Raw genomic sequence first — 23,440 nt, 5'->3', positions numbered from 1 at the left:
TCGTAGAAATTTTGGTGCAAAACTACAGTATACAAAGAAGACAATTGTAAAGTAATAGAATCGTAAAGGAAGAACAGATAGTAAAGAAAACACGAAGAAGATTTAAATAGAAATAATCGAACCGTTAACAACACAAAATTTCCAGCAAACAACATATTGACCAAAAAATTTTCCATTAGTACAAGGAAAATGAATTATTTAAAAATATCAATTAAAAAAGCTAACGAAGAAAGATATTGACAAAAACCAATCGATAGAACAATGTAGTAGTAAAGGTGGTAAAAAGTGGTGGGTATATCCAAAATGGAGAAACGGTCGAAATAACTCCATTCTGTCAGCTATAACCGAAAGCCGAGTCAATAATACACAAAAAGGGATCGTCTAAAAAAGCTACAGTAGATAAAAATGCAACACAACCAAATAATCAATTCAACGCGAAAAACCAATACGAGCAATGAACATAGTCGACGAGAAACGCAAACTACCCCAGCGTGAAATAAATAACCGATCGTGTGTACACGTGAAAGATTCAGATTCAAAGAGGGTGAACGGAACACGGGGAGCACGGATAAGCAAGAACTCTGTCCGTATCCCAGCGATAACGAGAACGCTGTGATACGCATGTACATATTTGTGATATGTCGAGCTGTACGCGTGCAACGATAGCGGTATAGGTTGTGCTAATTGCGCTAGTGGAGCAGCCAGTTACAGATCCCATGTGCTAGTCCGGTAGTCATCCCACGGCTCACGCTGTGGTTTATCCTCGAACGTTTCGAATAAAACGGTCGGCTTAACCGGTCGTTAAATTTGTGGCGATAAGCCGTTTTATGCAGCCAAGAAGATAGCCATCCGCGTGCGTGCAATTGAGCGCCTGCGAACGCTCGTTTACGCTCAATGGCCACGCTGCATCACGGGCTTAATGATGTCAAACGTGCCTCAACAAATTTCAGTCGTATACAATATTTCTGTGAATCACGGCTGATCGACTCGACGATAGTGTTTTCATGGAGATTCGCGCGATTTTCAGATGTGTTAGGGGTAACAATGCGTGTGACCTGCCTACAATGATCAAGGGTTTTAGTGGATTGGATGAATTAGGGTAGCGTGATCGTTTTTCCGATAGACAGAGATCATCTTTGTAAGATGTTTATCAGCTATTGAGTTATTACTGACAGAGTTACTAGTTTGGATTTATTGCTAGAGATAAGAATAAATTGTTTACTTGTTCGTGCTTGCAGATTGTATCGGAGACTATAATATTTCTTGCGTTTTAAATTATACGTAAATAACGGCAAATAGTTTTATGATATAAAAGATAATATATCTTTTGTAGATATTTTACTGTTGGTTTACTATGCTTGACTTACTTTTGGAATATTCATCTTCTTATCAGCAGTATATTTATATGCATATATTTATACACTTGTTGATACAGTGTTTTTTGTAGAACTTGTTCAAAATGGGATCATAGAGACTAATATATAGATAGGTATACTGTTACATAACTTTCCTATATATGTAGCACCCTGTATATTATTGTATAATTATTTTAGCGTGGTTTAAGTATTTAGTTTAAGACCAACATCGACAAGTTGATTAATCCTCATATTCTCACAGCTATTAGACTAGCGAAATTTGTAAAATACTGTATACCACTAAAATTTCATGTCACGTTATTGTTTTCACTTTTGTTTCTGTCTGGCTACAGTTTGCTATATCTTACTTCTATAAAGCTTAATGCCATCCGTTCTCGGATGCCTTTAGAATTCGACGAATTGATACGTTTAGAAGCTATAGGGAAGATTTATCTATAAAAAAGTTAGCAAACAAGTGGAGTCTGTTAACAGTTGGTGTAAGATGTAGAATATTGACGAAACTTCTGCCGTGTTAATTATAATTCCTCTGTAGAATATAATTATGGAATAGTCAGCCAAGTTAGAAAATAATATTCGTATGCTTTTCTTTCGATCGTGAGACGCTGTGATCCTTTATATCTTTTTTTTTTTATCATCAAATAAGATTTATATGTATAATGTGGCGAAAAATGATTCGAAGAAATGAAATGAAGGTTTCTTTTATTTGAAATTGTCAAATAAAAGAAGAAGATTCCATTTTATGCTTTAAAAGCGACGGATAAATTATTGCACGTTCATTTCAATACTCATCTTTTCATTTAATGAGAGATGTATAAATTACTAACAAAGAGCAACATTAAAAACTGTTCTCATTCAAAAAGGTACTGCAATAAAACGTTTAAAGGTGCCGGAAACGTTTCTTTACTCCGTCGTAGAAAAATTTCTACAGTAAAATGCAAATCGTCGAATAAATATCTTCGGTACTGAGAAAGTATGACAGTACAACATTGAAAATCCATGCGTACAAAAGTCAAGAATGGATCGTGTATATGAATACAAAGTTTGTATTACAAACTCCAAATAGATCTTTACAAATACACACGTAGAAAAATTCAAGTTTCGAAATCTTGATTGTACAAAATACCGTCGACATCTTCGTAAAAATTACGCATGTACAAAAGCTATTTGTATTTTTTGTATTTTTCGAACTGATGCGCTTTTGAATTAAGATGTTTACCGAATACTCGAGATTTGTTAGGTTTTATATCAAGTCAGTTTTATAGTCTGTTGTTCGTAATCAATTTCATTTAGAGCTTCTGGATGTAAATCGTGGCCTACTTTACAGAAAGAGATCTTTTGCAACATCCTACACAGCTTTATAAATATTTCATGACTTACTAACACTTTACTATGCTCGGTGTTTGCACAAGTTACATTGTACGTCACTACACACAGGTCTGATAGTATAATATAAAAATTTGTGGAACTAGAAATAATCATTTTTAGTATTATTTACACTTTGCTAATGAATTCTCAATAACAGACAAAGAACGTCATTAAGACACGAATAAAAATCAATTACTGGATTATTAAAAAAATCTATGAACGCAATATCGCATACAAAAATGTCTTCAACTTTTAAAGAGAAATATAATCCTACCATTCCTAGCTTCTGTCTACGTTAATTTTGAATATCTTAATAAGGATTAATTATTATGAACAGAGCACGTGTCATTAAAATGTTAATAAAAACGAGTTACGATATTAAAACACCCAGATATTACAAAATAAAAGGAATAATATAATTTACGTTCAGAAGTACGTTAAATGTATCTCTCTGAGCAGTTGGGAAGAATAAACGATTCGAACGAGCACTACCTCATAAAATATCGAACTTTAATATAGCAGCGCAAGGCTGTTCGCATGATTCGCGCCACCCCCGAGATAATAGAACTCCTGAAGTTCATACTTCCGGCTGCATGATGTAGGTCGTAGCGTGCAATAATTTCGCTCGTCGTGAATTGCATAGAAACACGTGGGTCCGGTGTCCCGTGATAAATGATCAAAGTTAAATACGCTCCTTTTACGAGTCGTGCAAGTATTAAAGAAGGATTTACATGATCACTGGAACTTTGAACGAGCGAGCTAATCCGCGAAATATATTTCCTTTTACCGTGTGCTTTGTTTGCGAGAATTGAAATTAAACCGATCAACATTTAGGCGCGTGCGCGACGTTTCAAAAGACGGTTTGTGACAGTAAAGTAATGAAGAATTTTACAGAGTTTCGATGAAGACTGGATGGAATAACAGAGATCTTCGAGACGAACGAATTGTTAGAGTTGTACGAGTGAAGCAAAGAGCAAGGTGACGGTTATCGAAGCTGATGTTGCAACAGATGCGCAACATTGTTGATGGAAATGTACTGAGAAATTAGAAAGAACAGGTGACAGACGTGCTACGAACAAGCAACGATGAATGATTTAAAATTATAAAATGCAAATCTTCTGTAGGAACGCTATGCATGTTATAGGAACGATATTATAATGATGCAAAGCAAATGAAATTTTTAGAGTAATTTTTGTTACGATAGATTTGTCTAACGGATGTTAAAGAAGCTAGTCAAATAAATGTGTGCTTTTCTAATTTATCAATTAATTTGGATTAAAAAGTGTATGAGCTATGCTACTTCTGTAAATTTTTTCTTATAAAAATTATTTTCTAATATACGTTAATTCTAAATTTTTCTTTATTTTTATCTTACCTATTATTTTTCAACGACGAATGGTTCAATCTGATTTCTTGAACAGTTAATATGAATCATAATGTACACTTTCTTAAATTAATGTTTTCATTAGATATTAAATCATTGATCGTTCCACATGTTAGAACGAATCTTTCTGGACACGTGTTTAATTGCGAAACGCGACAGAGGAATAACGCATCTGACAAAAACGAGGAAAACGTTAGGATACTTTTAATTGCTAGCTTAGCTTTTTCTTTATTTTCTCTTTTCATGTTTCTTTAAGTTCTTTTTATACACCGTTACCGCTCTCAGGCTCCTGCATCATTCCTTGCTTTCTTAACCGGAAAATCTACGTTGAACCAACGAATTTGCCCCCGTTCTCCAGAAAGTTAAGAACAGAGTCTAATTATGTGTTACTCTTTTAGAAACTTTTTCTTGCCTCGAGCAATTTGCTTAAACTGTAAAACAATTCCTTTACGCGGAGTTAAGATGAAGACATAACAAGAGCATTTATAAAGTCTGATCCACTTTTTTTAGTCGTACATCAACTAAATTGAATGGACTACATTCTCTGTTTCTTTATTGCAATTAAAACGCCCATATTAATGCAAATAGAAAAAAATTATCAGCTTGTTTCTAATTATTCTTTGTTGCTTTCTCTTTTACTTCAAATTTATTTTCATCCTTTAATTTAGACGATGTTTCGATTAAGAGAAGGTTACTTTTAACTCAGTTCTCCCTTTTTTGTTCTTTGTTTATAATTATGAAATAGTTTCGAAGTGAGTATTTAATTTCAGTTGGCAGGTTCGTTTAAAAAGCTCGTTAAAAATTGGATCGATGAATATTTCAGGCGATAATTGATTATACAGAGAAAATTAAATAAACAAAACGAATCATTTTTCTTTAAATATCTATCTCAAGATACTATCTATTAGAAAACTGATGGAACTTCTAAATACATATCAGCAATGCATAGATCGAATCAGCGTCTCTCGATCTCGTTTTCCTTTCCCTAAAACCTACGCTTCTTATATCGTATCATCCTTTCTATTTTGTAACATAAACATTGTCCTATGTTTATTCATCCCTTTCAAAACACCGTACGCTTCTCTGCAAAAATTAAAATAGACGAGAGAAAGGAAAACAGTCCTAAGCAGCTGTAACATTATTTTCACGTAGCTGACAAGTGACTAGATGGTTCGAGTATCTACGCATTCCATTCCCCGGAAAGCAACCGGACACAACCTTTTAGACATCACGATCGACATCACCAATACCACCAATGTCGACCATTTTCTCACTCTTTCCCCTACAAGTTTGCCCCTGTCGTAACCCAATGCCTCTAGACTCGCTTCCGTGCATGAGCCAGTGAGATGCAACCCGAGCTACACGTTTCCCTCGCCGCGCGTTTGCCAGTTATCACACGAAAGCTTCTTACCCTACGTAATATTCTGTCCCCCTGGAGAATACACGGCTAAACGGTTTCGTTACGTTATTAATTGACACAAAACTACCGCGTAGACTATAATACCATTACAATACGTGTTTAGATATACCTTTTGACGTGTGCATGTACTTGTGTGTTCTTGTTTGTATGCGTATGTATGTATACGTATGTGTGTGTGTATTCGTATGCGCGTGAGTCAATACACGTGAAACGCGTGAGCGTGCGAGTAACGCGCGTCCGTGAGAGAACAATCGGGGCTTTCCGCGAGAAGCTCTTCGCATGCCGGAAACGAAGCAGCTTAACAGTAGTATCCGTCGAGTATGACCCTTATGGCGGCCTTAGCCACAGCAAAGCCGAGGCTACACGAGTGTTCGAGGCTCGCCGGTAACAAGCGGTTTGATCTTCGGTTACGGAGGTAAACTCTCGAACTTCGGTCGCGTTTCCACTGTGAACCCTTGTCCACATTATACTGTTCTCTGGATTTTACTACTGTCTCCTGGTTTCGAGCGTTTCTACGTAACTCGTTCTACCTTTGCATAAATCAACATTGACTTTTTAATCTCTAGTTGATTACTAAGATCGATGCCATACTTACGTGCTAGACACTCGTGTGGCTTATTTATTTTAGTTCTATTAGTAATAAATATTTAGTTTTTATTTTATCTTCGACGATACTCGTCCACGAGATTGATCGCCAGTTTCTCGCGCACTACCCGAAGAGACTAGGATTTTATTAGGCGAATATCCCGCGAGACGGAAACTCTATCGCGTGCCTAATCAGCTGAGCCAGCCTGAAATGTGGACCTACTTGGAGCGGACGCGATCTTCCTACTTCATCGATCCCCGACGATCTTCTCTCGCGGAGATCGCTGTACTTGTATAACGACGCCACGCGATTTCTCAGTTTCGAAGATGATCCCGCGTGTAGAGTGCAAGTTCCAGAAGCTACGCGAACTATTCGAAGATTCCTGTGAACCTGTACTCACGAGTACACATCGTCGAATAACGTCCGCGTGTTTCGAATCTGAATTGGCATGGAGAAACTTCTCGTTCTTGTCTTTGATTGATCGTCTTCTCTTATGGAAAAATCGAGAACCAGTTCGAGACTTAAATGGAAGCCGAACGTCGTCTCCATCGACATGCATGTCTAAGGTTCCTGTATTGTATAAACGAACCGTGTACTCTTGCTTTTAGACATAGTTTTCTGTTCCATTGATTTGAATTTTAGTAGGAAGCATCTTGATAGAAATATCGAATGCTGTGGAAACGTTATTCGATGAATGATACGAAGGTCCAAAGGAATCTTTGAATAATTTCAGCCTCGTATTAGACTGGAAAAAGACCGCTAAGAACGTGTTAGACACAATGACACCGTGACAATATGCATATACAATATCCATGATCGTTAGAATCGTACAATACAGATACACAGTTAACGTCACTAGACGCGAGTATCTCTTGTTTCGTTTGGATCTTCATCCTTGCTTACTTGCGCCTTAATTCGTTTCATATAAAAGTGAGAAATGGTACACAATTGGTCCGGGTGTTTGTTCGTTGGATCTCGTTCACAAAGCGTTTCAAAAGGGAGATGGTCGTGTGTTCCGCGAATGTAAACGGAATTCACGATCCTTCTACGTTTTGTTGGAAATAATTCAACAAAGGAAAGGTCGGTTAATGCGTTGCGCCTTGATCACGGTCGAATAAAACGTATTTATAGGCTGTTCGAAGATACGGAGGAGACTCCCTCGAAACTTCGATTCGTCTCTTCTTATTTGATTAAACGTTCGTTACAATGCATTTCGCGTTACTTTCAGATCATAAAGATCTGATGTCCCCTTATGTGCAATTCCCTGAAATTCACTTTTGCTCATGAATTGCAAATATGCAATTGTGCTTTTTGTTTGCCGTTACGAATAATTGATTTCATTGTTTTTCATCTTAGTCCAGCTTTTTCGATTTTCTCTTTCACCTTCTCTATGTTTGTGAAATTCTGAGATCTAAGTACGACACGACGCGACGATCAACAATGATAATTGCAAGTGAATTCAATCGTGAGAAATGGAATGAATAGGTGGCGATTTCTTGTCTCAAAATTTTCAATTTTCCAAGTTACATACAATTTCCTTCCTGTATCTCCTATTACGCGATGAATTAAATTAAAAAATGTACAAATTACCAATGGTACGACAAACGATAAATTTTTCATATGAAAACACTTTCTATATTGAATCTCTTGTAAATTGATCTCTTATTGAATTTGAATTGCTTGGATTTCGCAATACGTAAATAATTTTCCAATAATCCCATTTAACCAACCTACGTTCAATCATTTAAACTCGTCATTGAAGAGTTTCAAGCAATAGAATACATGTATTTTACCTTTTAATCACTTGTGTCGCTTTCACGTGGTTATTGTTATTGCTTTCGGAAAGAACGTTTTCTATGAGCGGCACGTGTCGCCGCATAGAATTGCTAAGCGCACGTCTAACTGCAATTTCGTTGTATTAGAAAAAAGTAACGAGGAACGTTAGCTGCATGAAATCTCGAACTATACGGCATCGTATCTTGAAACTATCGCGTCCTTTGTTCCTCGCTACCATAAATTCGCAATAAGCAGCTCGTTCTCTTTTCTCATCCTTCGGAAGAAATGGGATTCCAGCGTTAAACGTGGCTTTTATCGAAGGTATTTGATTTTACGATCACGCGTAAAATGAGATTCCTTCAAGATTATGAGAAATGTAATTTATTTTATAATAATTAATTTCTACAGCTTCAACGTCCATTTTATCGCCAATCGATCGGCATCGTTCAAAAGAGAAACGTTTATTTATTCATAGATAACGAAGATAATTGGAAATTCCAAAGAATTTTATTTTAGCTCGTTTTATAGAATGTCACGTAAGCCTCCTCTCATGCTCCTATCTGATCCAATTTTCAACAATTACGATGTGTATCATGTAGCGTGTAATCGCATGATCCTAAAACGACAGTAATCTTCGTAGAAAGACATTTAATCTACGGTAGCTGTACATCACCAGAATAATCCAACAGCTTCCTGCTCGATGTCCTACATATTTCATAAAAAGAAAACGTCAATAAACATCGGTAAATGTCTCGCTTCGTTTTTACAAATCGAAAGAACTTTCACGTACAATTACAAATTTCTTAAAAAAAGAAACGATCGAATCGAATGGGAAAAAGTTAATGGAACAATGCAATCAGCAGAAATAAATCCTGGAGAAATAAACGAAAAAGTCGTATTTCTAAAGCACGAGTGAAAAAACAGACACTACTGGCAATTAAATGCTTGTTCAATATCAAAGGTACTCGAATCACCACGCCGGTACAACAGCAAGACCGGATGGAAAAAAAAGCATTACAAAATTGCCGTAGAACGATTCACTAGATACAAAGAAACTTTAGTTTTTGAAAGTCTGTTAACAATAAGACCGACGGCTATGGATTAATTGAAAATTTATCGATACCAAGCTTCCATTTCTGGTTTCGTTTGACGTGGTAGGTTTCTATATTTTGACACTGACTTGAAATAGACTGATCTTTACGGAACACAGAGGAGAGCTTGTTTCTCGAGGAATTATTATCATCTTGTGACATGAAAAAGTCAGCTTTAATTTTTCATATTGTTTTTCTTGAAATAACATTGTCACGTTTACTAAATAAATTTTTCATAATTTTGGAAGGAAAACATTTTATAAAATAAAGGAAATCTATGAATGATTAAATCGTAAGTAGAACGAGAGTGAATCGTGTTCTAGTAACTCGATGAATAAGTATTAAATCTTTTAAGTTTACTTCAGTTTGTTATGCAAATTTATATAAAAAGGAGGTCAATTTTCTATTAAAAACGTAATCCCACTAAATTTTCTTCTACTCGTTGTACAAAGCTTTTTCTACAATGCATCGAATCTTTTATAAACTTTGAAAAGAGATTTGGTGTATTTCGAAGCTGTTTCTTAAACAGGGAATTTCCCTTATGCTGATGCAACAGTATGCAAAAGTTTTAGATATAAAACGCCCAATATTTGTTAATTTTGATATCATTTCCGAAAAGGCATTTTAATCGATTAATTTAAATTAATTATTATTCCGCATGATCTGCTGTGTCAACACTAATCATTTTTTTGCCTATTTCGCTTTTTACATTCTCCTCACTCTGTTTTTAGTACCTACTCCTAAAAGCTGACTTTCTTGTCATCCTTTTCTCCTAGCTCGTTCTAAGTGACTTCATACAAAATTCCCCACATGGTACGCATTCTCCTAAATCGAGGTCAGGCTTCTACTACAACATTATCAAGAAATCTGTTGCGCAGAAAAAATCATAAAAATGCATCACCATCCTCTATACCATTATCATCTCTTTTACATAACACGTAGAATCAAATCCAAAAGGTATATTTAACTACCCTTATAAAACCAATAACCTAGTTCGTATAAAACTTTCGCAAATTGCAGTATGAGCCTGTGTTCCTATTATTATTAAATATGAACTTTGTCCCTTCTGGCAACACGACCTTCCCCTACACCAAGCCATTTGCTATTTAACACGACCATAGCCGACAACGCCCCTCGATAATCAACCCTTCGCAGAAGGGTCTGATTGCTAATTATCCAGTCACGTGGATACACCAACCATCTCACCGCAATTTCCCTTTCCTCTCGAATATCGCTTTGGAACGAGGACCACGACAATTCTCCCGACTTTTTGCTGCTATTGACATCACCGGCGAATCACGTCTCGAAAGACCAGGCGGCCATCCGGCACGAGTGGCACGATTCGCCAATTACCAGAAGAATCGATCGGCCGACCGAGCGTGATACGTGCCCCCAGGCTCTGACTAATTAAACAGAACGCGTGGTTGTTGGTCAGATCCCGAGCCACGACTCCGCGATCGCCTCGTTATTCTAGATAAAGGTGGGATTTCTTATCAGCGTCACACCTATGCGTCGAGATAGTTTCGGTTTCACGCGTCGTTCAAACGCACAGATTTTCCATCGGTGTGAGATGATTTATCATGATACATCGAAGAACACTTTTTCGCATATTTCCAAGCGACTTTTAACCGTCGCATTTGTGTCGCAATATGACCGTGGACGCTTTCATTCAGTTGCACACGGCGTTCGAACACAGAGATTTCTCTGATAGTCTGACCAAGTTCCTATTTCCATTTTGATCGATCTTTATTTTCATCAACTTTCGTCGAATCATCCTTTTCGTTTTTAGTCACAAACCCTCGCTAATTATCATTTTCAGTTATACAGGGAAGTAAGATAGATTCCAAGTTCAGTTCTTATCAAATTTTGCGTAAGTGAATTTCTTATATATAAAAGCGTCGAGGTTTGTAATAAAAAAAGGAAGGAGTATTCTATAAAAATCTGACTCGTTGAGAGAACTATATACATATATTAGACGGAGTACTAAGTTTACTCGTGTTTTCATAAAAGAGCACATTTGATGTGGCTACCAGTGTATATACCAGTGAAAAACGGACGAATCTATTACTCAACCCAATAGTTTCTCGTATGTCAATGTGTACTCCGAATCGCGAGTGTATTTTGTTCGTCACATTTCTTACCAGTATGAGATATTTGCATTACGATACATTGAGAAAGCATACTCCTAAACGATTTGCAACTGCGCCAGACGCATTTATATCGATATAATGAAGAAGCATACCTCTGTTTTTCCATAAATGATTTTTAAATGCTGAAGAAAACCTCTCCTTTCGTTCGACGAGGATGAAAGTATACTAAAGTGCGTTGCAAAATAATTTATTAACGATTGCGAGGATTTAATCTCGTTTTACTCAGAAGCTATATTGATTAACTCTATAGATTGAAAATTTCCTTAGGATGTATGGATATTTACGTCATTTTCTTACTGCAAATAAATTTAGGGAAATAAATTATCCGTTGCTTCGAGAAGTTTAATTATACGCTCTAATTATCTATGCGGATAATGAAATTGAGAAATTTACAAAACCGCTATTGATCAGTTTGTGTTCTGAGGAGCTTAAATAACAAATACACAAAAAAACACCGCGTCTAGTCGAAAATGTCTAGACGTTTATCTAGGAGATAACATCAAGACTTAGACATTTACTTTAGCCGCTTATAGGAAATCCCACCTGAAGATAACCGGAATCGCGAACAGGTACAGTGCCCGGTTTTCTTCCTCCTTTCCTAAAACACTAACACCAAATGTACGTACGCACGATCAATTAATTTCTAGCTTAATTAAGAGTATTATACGGCTGCGAAGTCTTTAGATACGGAAGCATATACTTTGGACGTATGTACGACGCGAGTGTGTTACGCCTGTTCGTTCATCATTGCATTTACACTGCACGCACGTTCGAATGTGATCGAACTGTCGCATAGTACGACCATTCGTACGATTGCACGAGTTCATGATCGTTGCATCGGCGTGCTTTTGCGTCTCTGGCTTTATCCGTTCCATTATGAAACTATTGCGGATTCGTGTTATGCGTTGAACGGTTATCGGTACACGGAACGCGATCGATCGTTTCGAGATATCGAAATGGTATGCGAGCAGAATCTTAGCTGCTCTCGTTCGATCGTTTACGAGCGTGTGACGTAGGTATATCGGACTACGAAGCGAGAATAGAGTGATTGTTATGGGGTTGTTGAATCACGCTATCGACCTATGGTTTCGGAATAACGTGTGCTAGGTACTGAAGATCGTGGGTGCGATGTATATTCAAATAGCGAGCAAGGTTTTAGAAAAATTCAGAATAATAAGGCCATCGACTCGAAATCTAAATATCTGTTTCTCGTTTCAGATTTCAATGAAATCTTCTTCTATAGATATCGTAACAGAATGCATCTCGACAGTGCGTAGAATTTTTCAAGAAATTGGAAAAGATTCAGAAATGTTTAAAAGTAAGAGCGTTCAATTCTGGCCAATTGATTCAATTTTTCTCTTCGTAAAAGAAGAAGTGGCAAACATTCTTTCGTTAATTATATTTTCCAAAAGATACCAATAGCTATGCAACGGTCTTATATTACACCCCATTGTATGATAACCGTCTCAAGAATATACCTACGTGCCGCATCGCTTAGCTATCGAGCGTTTAATTATCTTCTATCGTACTATCAGCGTATATAGTGTCCACTAGTTACGAATACTAAGAGATGCACGACAACAATCGTTAATTTTACTCATTGATCGCGAATCTTCGATAGAACACACCCTTAACCACCAGCAATAAAACGTACAAATTACCAACGTGTAAAAAAGCAAGTTTTCCCTCCACGATTAATCGTTTAAATATTCACAGAAAGATTCACTCGTCGAGTTTCTTTGAATTAACGTAAATGGAAACTCGTTGAATCGAGGAATTTTCTAATTTCGCGACATTCGTGTAACGCGCGGGAAGAATAGAACGGAAGGAAGTACGTAATGTATTGTCCACGTAATATCTTGTCACGCGAGTTGACATGATATCGACTTTTGCGTTTTCACGCTCTACCAAACGGAATATATCGTGTTGTAAAATGCGGGGAACACGTGATCGACGAGAACTTTACCTTCGTATTAGATCGAAGAGCGGAACAGATTCGAAGTTACGTTATTTCAATGCAATTCTGAGATAAATCGTGACCTACGCTATTATTCGTATAGTACAGTAGAAATAGGATTTCTATAGAAAGACTTATGTTCTGAAAAACAATTCGGCAGGACCTTTTCTTTTTTAACTGTTGATATGTTGGACGTGATAAGAATTGTAATAAACGTAGGAAGATCGAATGGCTAGTATTTGTAAAAAGATTTCTATTGGTTTTTCCTTAGTAAGAAAATTCTATATTAAATTGAGATTAACGAGATTTCTTGGAAATCTTTAGATGTTCTGCATCGTTTGTCTTCTTTTTTTTCTACAAGATTTCTCGGTTTTCGGGCAGTTAAATTCTTCTATCTCATTGACAAAGAATTATTCTTAAAAATTAATTCTTCTACTACCTATAAGACTCACGAACGGATTTAATTTCATATCTGCATGCATTGTTTATACATCGCAAAATTATAATTGACAGTCTTTTAGACAGTTCTACAATTATACGCAGAATTATTCTAAGCGCAATAAAATTTCAATGACTCTTATTAAATTTCGTCTTCTTTATATTACAATTTCAAATTATATAAATAGAACGTTTCCAGATACTTTACTAAAGTTCCTCAGAAAGAATAATTAGTTTTTGTCGCTCTTTAAATTGCACGTATTATTAATTGAAATGTCAATTCCCCAGGCAAATCCAGAATAAGTTGGAATTACGTCAGCGTTGCTTTTTATTGCTTTCGCGGGATCGATAAACGGTTGGATACGAATCACGGAATCCATGTTTCCCTGGCGAAACTATCGTCGATCAGACAAATATCATCGTGTTCCCCGTGAATCGAAATATCGGTGATTGGTGAATCCATTTTCCTTTTCGCTCCTATTCGTTCCTTCACGCCTTCTCGGAAGCGATTGATTTCGATGTGCATGAGATGAGCGAGATTCTTTCCTCTTTCTTTTTCAATCGTGCCTGCGCGATTTGCTTCCCATCATTTCTATTTTCGAACATTTTTCTCGATAAACTACCCTTAACGTTGTACGAGCTTGTGCTTTCAGCGCGCACTATTCAGAAATTCGTGCGATTTAATTCGGAAGAAGCACATAGTTACTTGTTAGTTACTGGAAGTTCTTTAAGTCATTTTAATTCTGTTATTAAACCTGACGTAGGTCGATGCCGAAGATGAACGTGTTAGAGTAGAAGTTTCTTAAATACTATGTTCGATGGTCGACTATAATAGTGGCTAATAAAATTATACGATTTCCTAAAAATACAATTTGTTGAATTTATTTAAGAATTCAAATATAGTTACACACATTGGAAACGTAACAATTAGCTACACTTTGTAATAACTATCGTTAAAAAATGAATGAGATTAATAAAAGAATCGATACATACGATATATAAAAGGAACGGTTTAAATACTTCTTTATACTTAATATATATCGATACCTAGAAGCTTTTGTATTCAACTTTAATTTACGATTTTCTTAACTTGAAAATTTTGTCACTTGTATCACTTTCTTCTGCAAGTCTTTCAAACGACACAGTCGATCATTGGTCACGTAACAATCGAATCATCGATTAACGTTGAACGTAAAAAATTAATATTTTTAAGATAGTACAATTTTGGTAGCCACTGTATAAGATTAAGTTAATCGCCCAGATGTATCGATAGATTGGAATCTCGTGACTTGTAAGTACATCACTTGCATCGATAAACACTACAAGTATCATAAGGAAGCCTTCCGTTTTTCGTGTGATTCTAATACCATTTAAGTACAAATGCACACTGTTTCGCACATCTCTTTATTTACGCGCTATGTTATAATATTGAATTACGTGTGCGTGAATGCGGGCGGAAAAGCTACGAGAGAAAAATCGTGAATGGAGACGCGCGGAAAATCGAGCGTCACTTTGTTTATTGTGGGAATCTATGAAAGACTTGTCGTTCCCCTGCATGTATTGGGGAAACGTTAATTGACCGAATAATACTTAGCCTCATCTCGCGAATTCCCTCGTCAGACCGCGCAGGCACGCGGCTCCTACTAATACTACCTTAAAGCGTATCGATTATTCAAGCACCATCTAATTATACCTATGATCTATTTTAATTAAGTGTAAGCCTCGTTTATTTTAGCGTTCGATGCGTCCGCCGTTTTGCGATATTTACTTGTCGTAATTTTTAAACGGCGGCCTCGAAATCGATCGAATCGTCGATCACGATCACCGATCGATCTGTTTTTGGATTCGTGCACCCAAAATTCTCATCACCTACAAGTATATTGCTTGGCCAAGCGTCAGTGACGTTGCACTTGCTGAATTGACTAGTACCATAGTTCATTATGTCGTTTATTATATCGAAGTTCGTAATTCGGTCCTGCGCGTCTATCTCGGTCTTTATTTTCGCGATCGACGCGAAAATGGACCACGGGCATGTGATTTACGCCCGGCAAAGCTTCACTCCCGCTTTCTTCTATCGTAGTATCGTATTACATTAGTATTGACTGGATGCGCCATATCGGATGGCACCACACATATGGTTACACGTTACGCGCGAAATCGTGCTTAAATTCGTAGGTTGCTTCGCTTTACAGTCCATTTGTACGCGTACAACGTACTCGACACTCGCTAGCGAAAAGAAGCATCGGACAATGTCCTGATAATAATTGTATCGGGTTGTATGGTCACTGGTATTGAACTGTTAAGATAACTTCAAGGAAATGGTGTTTTCTTACTGGTAGAAGTCGAGTGATATAAGTTCGTGATTGTATTACATACACTTGGTTCTTTTCTACGTTTTACAGCTAAATTGTGGTTTTTTCTTCATAATGATGTATAAAATTAATACTTGTTAGTCGTTTCTCTAAACTTATGTCACTCGATTCCTTGTCGAATTCTGTGCAGGATGCTAAAAGATTCTTCGATATATTTTTAACATTCATTTTATCTACCGATATGAAAAAGATCTTTGCGTGTATTATAATTCAACATATTAAACGAAGATGAGACTCCCGCTGTTCGAAAAACAAGTTTTGTGAAAAAAAAAACATATTGTACAAATGAAAACAAGTTCTAATTTTTAGGAAGTGTTTTTACAACCGGTCATTAATAATGAAAGTTACACTTCATCGGCAATTAACATCCTGCGCATAGAATATGCCGAAAAACCTATATTATTAGAACACAATATAACCCAATCACAACAATGCTAAACATACTCCACAAATCAGATTATATAAAGTACTTAATCCTACGACTTGACCCAATCTCCGAATCTCGAGTACGCCTTACAAAGATTTTCGTGTCCTCACTTTATCATTATACTCACTGCTGTGGGTCCCTGAGAAATGGTGGTCTCCTTGGAATCCTCGACTTCCTTCAGCTTCTCCTCTGCCTTTCGTTCTTTCAACGCTTTCAGCAACTTCCACTTTGATCCAGGTGGACCAGGACTCACCTGGCCCTCTTTTAACGTCGCATCCGAGCTACCGCAGGACGAGGAATCAATTTTGATTTTCGGCAGGCTCAAAGTCGCCGTGGTAGCCGTTTCTGCACTACCAGCTCCGTCGCGCTCCAGGCCTTCAAGGACAGTGCTCTCTGAATCCCAAGCACCCGGGATGCTGACAGACACCTCGCTAGGCGGTACACTTACGCTACCTTCTCGAGAGATTGGTTCAGAGCCAGGATGGATTTTTTCGCCGTGTCGAAAAGTCGAACCGCTCGAACTGCGCCTCGACGGTTGTTCGTCGACGTCTTTCGGCAGTTCCTCTTCTTCCTCCTCGTCCATCGATTGGACGGGACTATCAGGACCGGAAGTTTCTCCAGAGGAACCTTCCTCCATAGCAGAGGATAGTTTCTCTTTCTTAACTTCCTCTTCGTGCGCCCAAGTATGATAATCGGTCACTCTCGCAAACACCGCTTCGATACTCTCCGCAGATTTTCGCTTTGGAATAGGTTTCTCGTCTCGATACCTATCTCGTTCGTCGATTCGACGATCCTTTGCCATCGTTCCGTTAATCTTATTCGTTCGTAACTCTTCTTTATCCTCCTTCGCCTGCTCTTTCGATATAGTGCCAGCCTTCATCTTCAGTTCTCTCAAGACGAAAGACATCTTCTCTTTTACCGTTTCGTCTGGTTGGTACTGATCAGTCTCCTCCGGTTCCTCTACCAGCACCTCGCCCATCTCTACTTCTATCTGCGATTGCCTCTCAAGTTCCTCGAGCTTCCTCAACTCGTACCGGTACCACTCATCCTCGGAGTCGATCGAGTCCTCCGTACTTTGCCGCCTGGATGAGACCCTCGACGTACTTCGATAGGAATGCGTGCTTCGGTTATCCTCGTCCAATTCGCCCGGTCTTGAACCGGTCCATGGAATTTCGAGGGACTGCTGATGCCGCGGCAGGAATCGGCTGCCTGGCGTTTGACCCTTCGTGCTTGACGCGGATGGGCTTCCTTCCGACGGTGGAGCCTCCTCTGATATGCTGGTTACCAATTCGGGAAGCCTGGTGCTGCTAGATTTCTCGCTCCTCTCGCTTTTCTCCGACATATCTTCCGGGTACTCAAAGCTTGTTTCCAGAGTTTGGACGGTGCCTTCGTCGGATTTCTTCTCGGTGCTGCCTTCTTCACTGGGGGGTTGTTCATCAGAGACCGTGGAGGATTGTCTCTGACGATACTTGCCTAATGCTCTAGACACCGCAAATTCCATACTTGCACCGCCCATCAGAGTCACAGGAGGAAGTTTCGGAGCCTTTTCGTTGGGAGCTTCGTCGGAGCTACCAGCGGATCGTTTAATGTCCCCGACAGTTTGAAATATCGATGAACCGCCAGAACCAGAACCTGTACTCTTCCCAGACGTTTCTTCCTCGAAGCCACTTATCTGTTCAGTAAGTTCATGATCCACATCCTTCTTTTGATCTTTCTCTTTGGCCCAACCGTCTTGAAGAGCTTGCTGTTGTAACTGCTCCTGATGCTGTTGAATTTGTTGTTGGAGAGCTTGCTGTTGCTGTTGTTGTTGTATATATTCTTTCTGTTGCAGAGGCAATGGCTGAGTTGTCGGTTGCTGTTGCTGAGGAACTGGCTGGGGCTGTTTACGTTTTGTGCTAGTTGTCTTTACCTTGGCAAAGAATGGAGGTTCTTGATTTACGTCCGACATCACGCTGTCTTCGTCCTCTGACAGACCACTCTGTCTACCACTGCTCCATTCGGTTTCGGACTGTTCAGGATCCGATAAAGATTGAGATTGATGATTTCGTCTTTTGGCCTTCTGAAGAATTCCGGATACGGTGGACACTAAAGTGTGCTTCTTCTTCTTCCTGGCTGCCTGCCCTCTTCCACGATCTCTAGCCATACCTGCTTCCTGCGGGAGCCTCTGCTGTTGTTCCTGCGACATATCCAAGTCTTCCCTCCTCACTCCGCCAGGTAACGAATGACTCCTATGTCGCTTGCTCAAGTGTAAATCAGGCAACCAGTTGCTCATGGAGCTCATCGCGTTTTTTAAGGACGAACCGCGTTTTATCTTCTTGCCAGCTTTCGCATTTTCTATCTCGTGGTCCTTCAAATTCGATGCAATACTAATATACCCTGATTGAGATACTATCACGCTCGAAGCATCGTAATATTCTTGCTGATGTTGCGTTTGATCAATAGGCATTCTTCCTGTTTCGTGGTCCTGAATGTATTGATGTTCTCGTTGCCGTTGTCTCTGATATCCATCCGTAAGTTGTGCGCTTTCGGAACTACTCAACCTTTGACTGTATGGCTGGTATTGTTGCTGATAAGCTTGTGGATAGTTCTGATTCGCATACGTGTGATGATACTGATGTGCCTGATACGTCGGTGGCTGAGGATATCTTCTATCGGTGTACGGACTTTGGGCATAGCTACCGTCCGATGTTAGCGATCTGATGCTGGAGGAAGTCGAATCGTGAGGTATCTGGTCTTCCATCGAATTCAGCCACGAAGTCTCGTTCGTCTCCGTTCGCGGCAGATTCGCGCTAGTCGGATAATAAGATAGTGCGTCCGTGATATTCCCCGTGGGGAACATTGTGCGATACATTGCGGCTTTGTACCCTTCGTGGTTTGTCATTCCGTCAGTGTACGCGCTGCCTCGTGAAGGTTTCTTCAGGTGACCTCCTACAGCGGCCGATTCCGTATATTGAACAGCATTATAATTATCCTGGTAGCTGTTATACTGGTCCATTGCATCTGGATAGTAAGCAGTGGTCGTAGTTTTCGGACCATAGCCCCCAGCGCTGCTGGTATAGACGCTCGTGATGGCCTGTTGTCGATTGCTCCCAGCTACGGAATAAATGGCAGGTTGCTCAGACCTATACACATAGTCGATCGTGGTTCCAGGCGGTACGGTGTCGTAAGTATGCTGTAAAGTTTGCTGGCGACCTCGTTTCTTTGGACTCTGACAAGTGGTCGCGATGGGTGCTGGGGGAGGTACAAAACTGTACTCTTCTTTGGTGGTCGGTGTCTTTATCGACGTGTAGCCTGACAAATGATTCATGGCCGCGGTATAGGAGTGGCTCGTAACGGTATAAGTGGCGGTGGTAGTACTCGTGAAAGCGTCTCTTCCTTCCGGCGTATCGTACAGCGGTTCCTGCGTAATGACCGAGGTTGTAGTTTCCGGAAGAGGTGGAATTGGACTGGCAGATCTGACCGTCGTTGTACTTGGAATTAAAGTTGATCTGGGATGATCTACCGAATACGAAGTGAGCATCTTGGTGATTGAACTTTTTGGCGAGCTCGGCGACTTGTCCAGGCTACTCCACCCACTCATTGAAGATAGGCCGGAATCAGACTTGGCTGCAACGATGTTGACCACGCTTGGCTTAGCTGTGTGCTTAGGCGAGACTCGTGGCGACTTAGGCGAATGAGGAGTTCGTGGACTTAGGCGACCTTGTTCCAGGGAAACCAGCTTCTCCGTGCTCCTCAAAAACGTGGGACTCTGAGGTCGTTTTGTTTCGGCTTCCCTTTGATCAGGTCCTGGCATCAGGAAAGGCTCGGCTGAGTCTCGAGGAGCTGGCGGAGGTGGCGAGCTGGGTGACGGACTTGGAGGCGTTCTACTTTCCTGGAATTCCAAATTCAGTCGAGCAGTGCTACCGAAGTAACCGTCCTGCCTGGTTCGAAGACTTTGCACGCTGTGGACGCTATGGACGCTTCCCGCAGAGTGAGTAGGAGATGGAATTTTGTCAGTAGTGGTGCTGTAAATGGTGGGAGAGGCGCAAGTGACAGCCGCGAAGCTTTCGGCCATGAGGTCGGTCAGTTCTTTGTTCTCCGCGTAGCCTTTGGCGAAGCTACCGACGTCGATAGGCAATTGGATCACTGGCTCTGGACTCTTTTCCCGTACAGCTGTTGCGTAGCTACCTAGCCTGGGTGGAGTGTAAGTACTCGAAATGGAATCTAAGTTCGTTCTGGACGTGGACGTAAGTCTTGGTGAAATTGATCGGGTTGTGAAGTCACCGTCAGTAGCTAGACCGCTATCGGTGCTCACTCTGGAGATCGATCGACCGGTCGATCCGGGACTTTTTGAGAAGGTCCAACTGTCGACATCGGTTTCGGCGTAAATCTTTCTTAACTGCTCGTCTATACTACTCGCTTCTTCCGCCAATTTAGCTTCAGCTTCGGAACTATATTGTCGTTTCGGAGAGTCCATTAACTTCGACTGTAACTCTATCAAGTTCTGAGAGTCCTTTTGTAATTTATTGGTCAACCTGTCCAGTTCGTGTAATTTTTCCAGAGCGACTTGGTCGATGGAACTGAGTCTAGAGAGCTGGGCCAAATCTTGTTCGCTGACACAAGGCGTATTGCCACGATAACTTTTGTAATCAGCTGCGCTAAACACTTCGCCCTCGTCCTCGTCCGCTTCGTCTTCCTTTTTCGTCACTGATTCCTGAATTTCTTCCTTCGTTGGTTTCGTAGTCAATTCCTCGAGTTCCTTCTCTTTGGTCATAGCTTTGTCGAACATGTTCGACTCCGTCTCTTTCTTTCCATTCACATCCTCATCCTCCGCCTCCTCCCAGATCATACCCAGTTGCGACGTTGGTCTGGACGTGTCGCCGCAAATTAAATCCTCCCTGTACGCGTTGTTCAAGCTTCTGTAGAACGCCTCGTCTGGAATGTTACTCTCTTCCGCGAGAGTCTCCAGAGTGTCCAGGTTCCTCACGTTCCTATGCATGTCGGTAACTACCGCGGCAGCGGTTGAGCTGTCCTGCGTGAGTCCGTGCATTCTCGCGATTTCCTGCTGGGCTAATTTCTCTCTTATCGCGTTCGTCTCCTCTATACCCATGGTGGCGCCTATGCTCTTTGCGATCGCGTCCAACTCGCCAACGGTGCTCTGTTGATTGGCCAATGTCTCCTCCACCACCACGTTGGCAGTCTCGTGAGTACCACCGCTCGCGTAGAATTCGATCAATTGACTGATCACCGTTTGTTGTTCGTATAAGAGGCCCTCTAACTTCTCTAGCCTCTCCCACATCTTGATGTATTCCTGACTGAGCAGGTCTAACGCCCTCCAGGCGTACCTCAGCTCGTTCTCCAATGTATTCAACCTCGTGCCGAGTCTCTCCATATAGTCTCCGATTATGTAATCGATGTTGCCATCCGTAGTGGTACTGCTGTAGGCCGGTAGGGCTGGCGAGTGTGCCCTTGGGCTGGTTGGGGCTGGCCCACCCAGCTTCGTCGAGTCCATTTTCATCTAAGTTTGCGTTTTTATGACGCAATACGTCGAGTCGACCTCGTATCCTCTATGTTTCGACGAACCTCCAAGTATGATATTTAGGCTGTCGATGATCCCTGAGGCGATTCATCATGCATACTGTGCGACTCGAATGAAAACAGAATTACAGCGTTGCCTGTGGCCCGAAAAGGAACATGATCGACACTTGAATGCATCTAGCGCAAACTTTCGACATGATCAAACTACGGTAATTCGATGCACTGTTATCGATTCCCATGTTGATTGTCCTTCTCTGTTTCTCTCTTTACTTGTACTTTTTTCCTCCTACTGTTCACTTTTCACACGTCGATCAAACTGTACACTATGATTCGTTCACTTGCTACGTTACGCGTAATATATATATATATATTATATATTGTCACTCTGTCTCTCTGTTTTCTGTCCTCCAATCAACTCGTCCCTTCGTTTTTTCTATTACACTATATCTGCATACACAAAGTTTGATAATTATTGGGCGCGATCTTGACGAACCATACGAGATCGCGCGGCACTCTGCAAATGGCACTTCGTAACCAGTCTCGTGCATTCATGCCGCTGCCGCTATCTGTAAAACAGGAGCAAACGAATTGCCGTGGCTTAGTACGAGACATGCTCGTACTGAGTCACCGCTGACACAGTTTCCATGGTGCTACATTTATCCTATCGAAAGTATGTTAAAGTTTGTTAAGAAACAAGAACTTCAATCAGAAAGATGCACAAGACACTGGCTTATTTCCCACGAACACCGAATCAATATACATCTCCTGTATATTTGATTCAGCTTCCTCCATGATATACCTGTTTTCTTCTTTTTAAATCAATGACACAAATCAAACCAATGGAAAATTACCAAAAGAAAAAAGGAACGAGAACGTAAAACATTTTTGACAATCGATATAAACGTAATATATATTACTAGATCGCTTTAAGAAACCTTTTTAAGGAGAAACAAACACAAGATGTCTTAGTCTAAACTGAAAAACACCGAAGAGTCTCTGTTCTTATCGTGTCACTAATAAAATGTTATCTATATGTAATAAAGAAAATTATGTATACGAATGTATAGAATAAGAAGTATGAAAAAGTACGAAACTTTATCAGATTGTCAGAGCAGAAAGTGCTCTCCGTGAATCCTCAGAGAGCATTCAAACTTTGTGAAACATTTCGATTATCGTTTAATCATGTACGTTGCACAAGTCTACATTTTGATAAATCAATCAACCTAAATATCGTGATAATAAAATTAATGAAATATGCCTACTTTAGCATCTGTTTTACTATTTTCTCGATGAAAAATCAACTCTAACATTGGAATAATTTGAAGCGGTGAGGCTTTATTCAAATATTTAGCAGTTCGATGGTAAAATTCGCACGCGCCTTATCGAATTCGTCGCCCAGGATCTGCAATCAAGGCGAGAAGATTTCTTAGGCAAGGAATATAGATTAGAGGCCATTAAACGCGCGCTCAGGTGCTTCGAGAGCTCGTGCATAATGAAAGTCTGCATCGTAGAGCATCGATACGGAAAAGGTGCGCGGAGAGTAATTGCTGCAGCTTGGGAATCATATTTTCATTAGCATCG

The 23,440-nt window shown here is 40.0% G+C and overlaps 1 protein-coding gene across 15 annotated transcripts in view; it reads right to left on the bottom strand.

Moving 5' to 3' along the window:
* The window catches only part of LOC126915400 (protein unc-13 homolog B-like), a 376,274-nt gene that overhangs the window by 104,936 nt on the left and 247,898 nt on the right, over positions 1 to 23,440 (bottom strand). For 6 of the 15 annotated variants that reach the window (XM_050720027.1, XM_050720024.1, XM_050720029.1 and 3 more), the window contains exon 3: positions 16,470 to 22,425. The exons of 8 other annotated variants lie outside the window; for them this stretch is intronic. In XM_050720027.1, coding sequence (XP_050575984.1) covers positions 16,470 to 21,839 — 5,370 coding nt within the window. In that variant the 5' untranslated portion in view covers positions 21,840 to 22,425. The remainder of the gene's footprint in view (positions 1 to 16,469; positions 22,426 to 23,440) is intronic. One more of the 15 variants, XM_050720028.1, reaches the window with a different exon arrangement.

Source organism: Bombus affinis, chromosome 4 (genome assembly GCF_024516045.1).
Source record: "Bombus affinis isolate iyBomAffi1 chromosome 4, iyBomAffi1.2, whole genome shotgun sequence".
NCBI lineage: Eukaryota > Metazoa > Arthropoda > Insecta > Hymenoptera > Apidae > Bombus > Bombus affinis.
The sequence above is the reverse complement of the archived record's forward strand: the minus strand, read 5'-3'. Positions and strand labels throughout refer to the sequence as shown.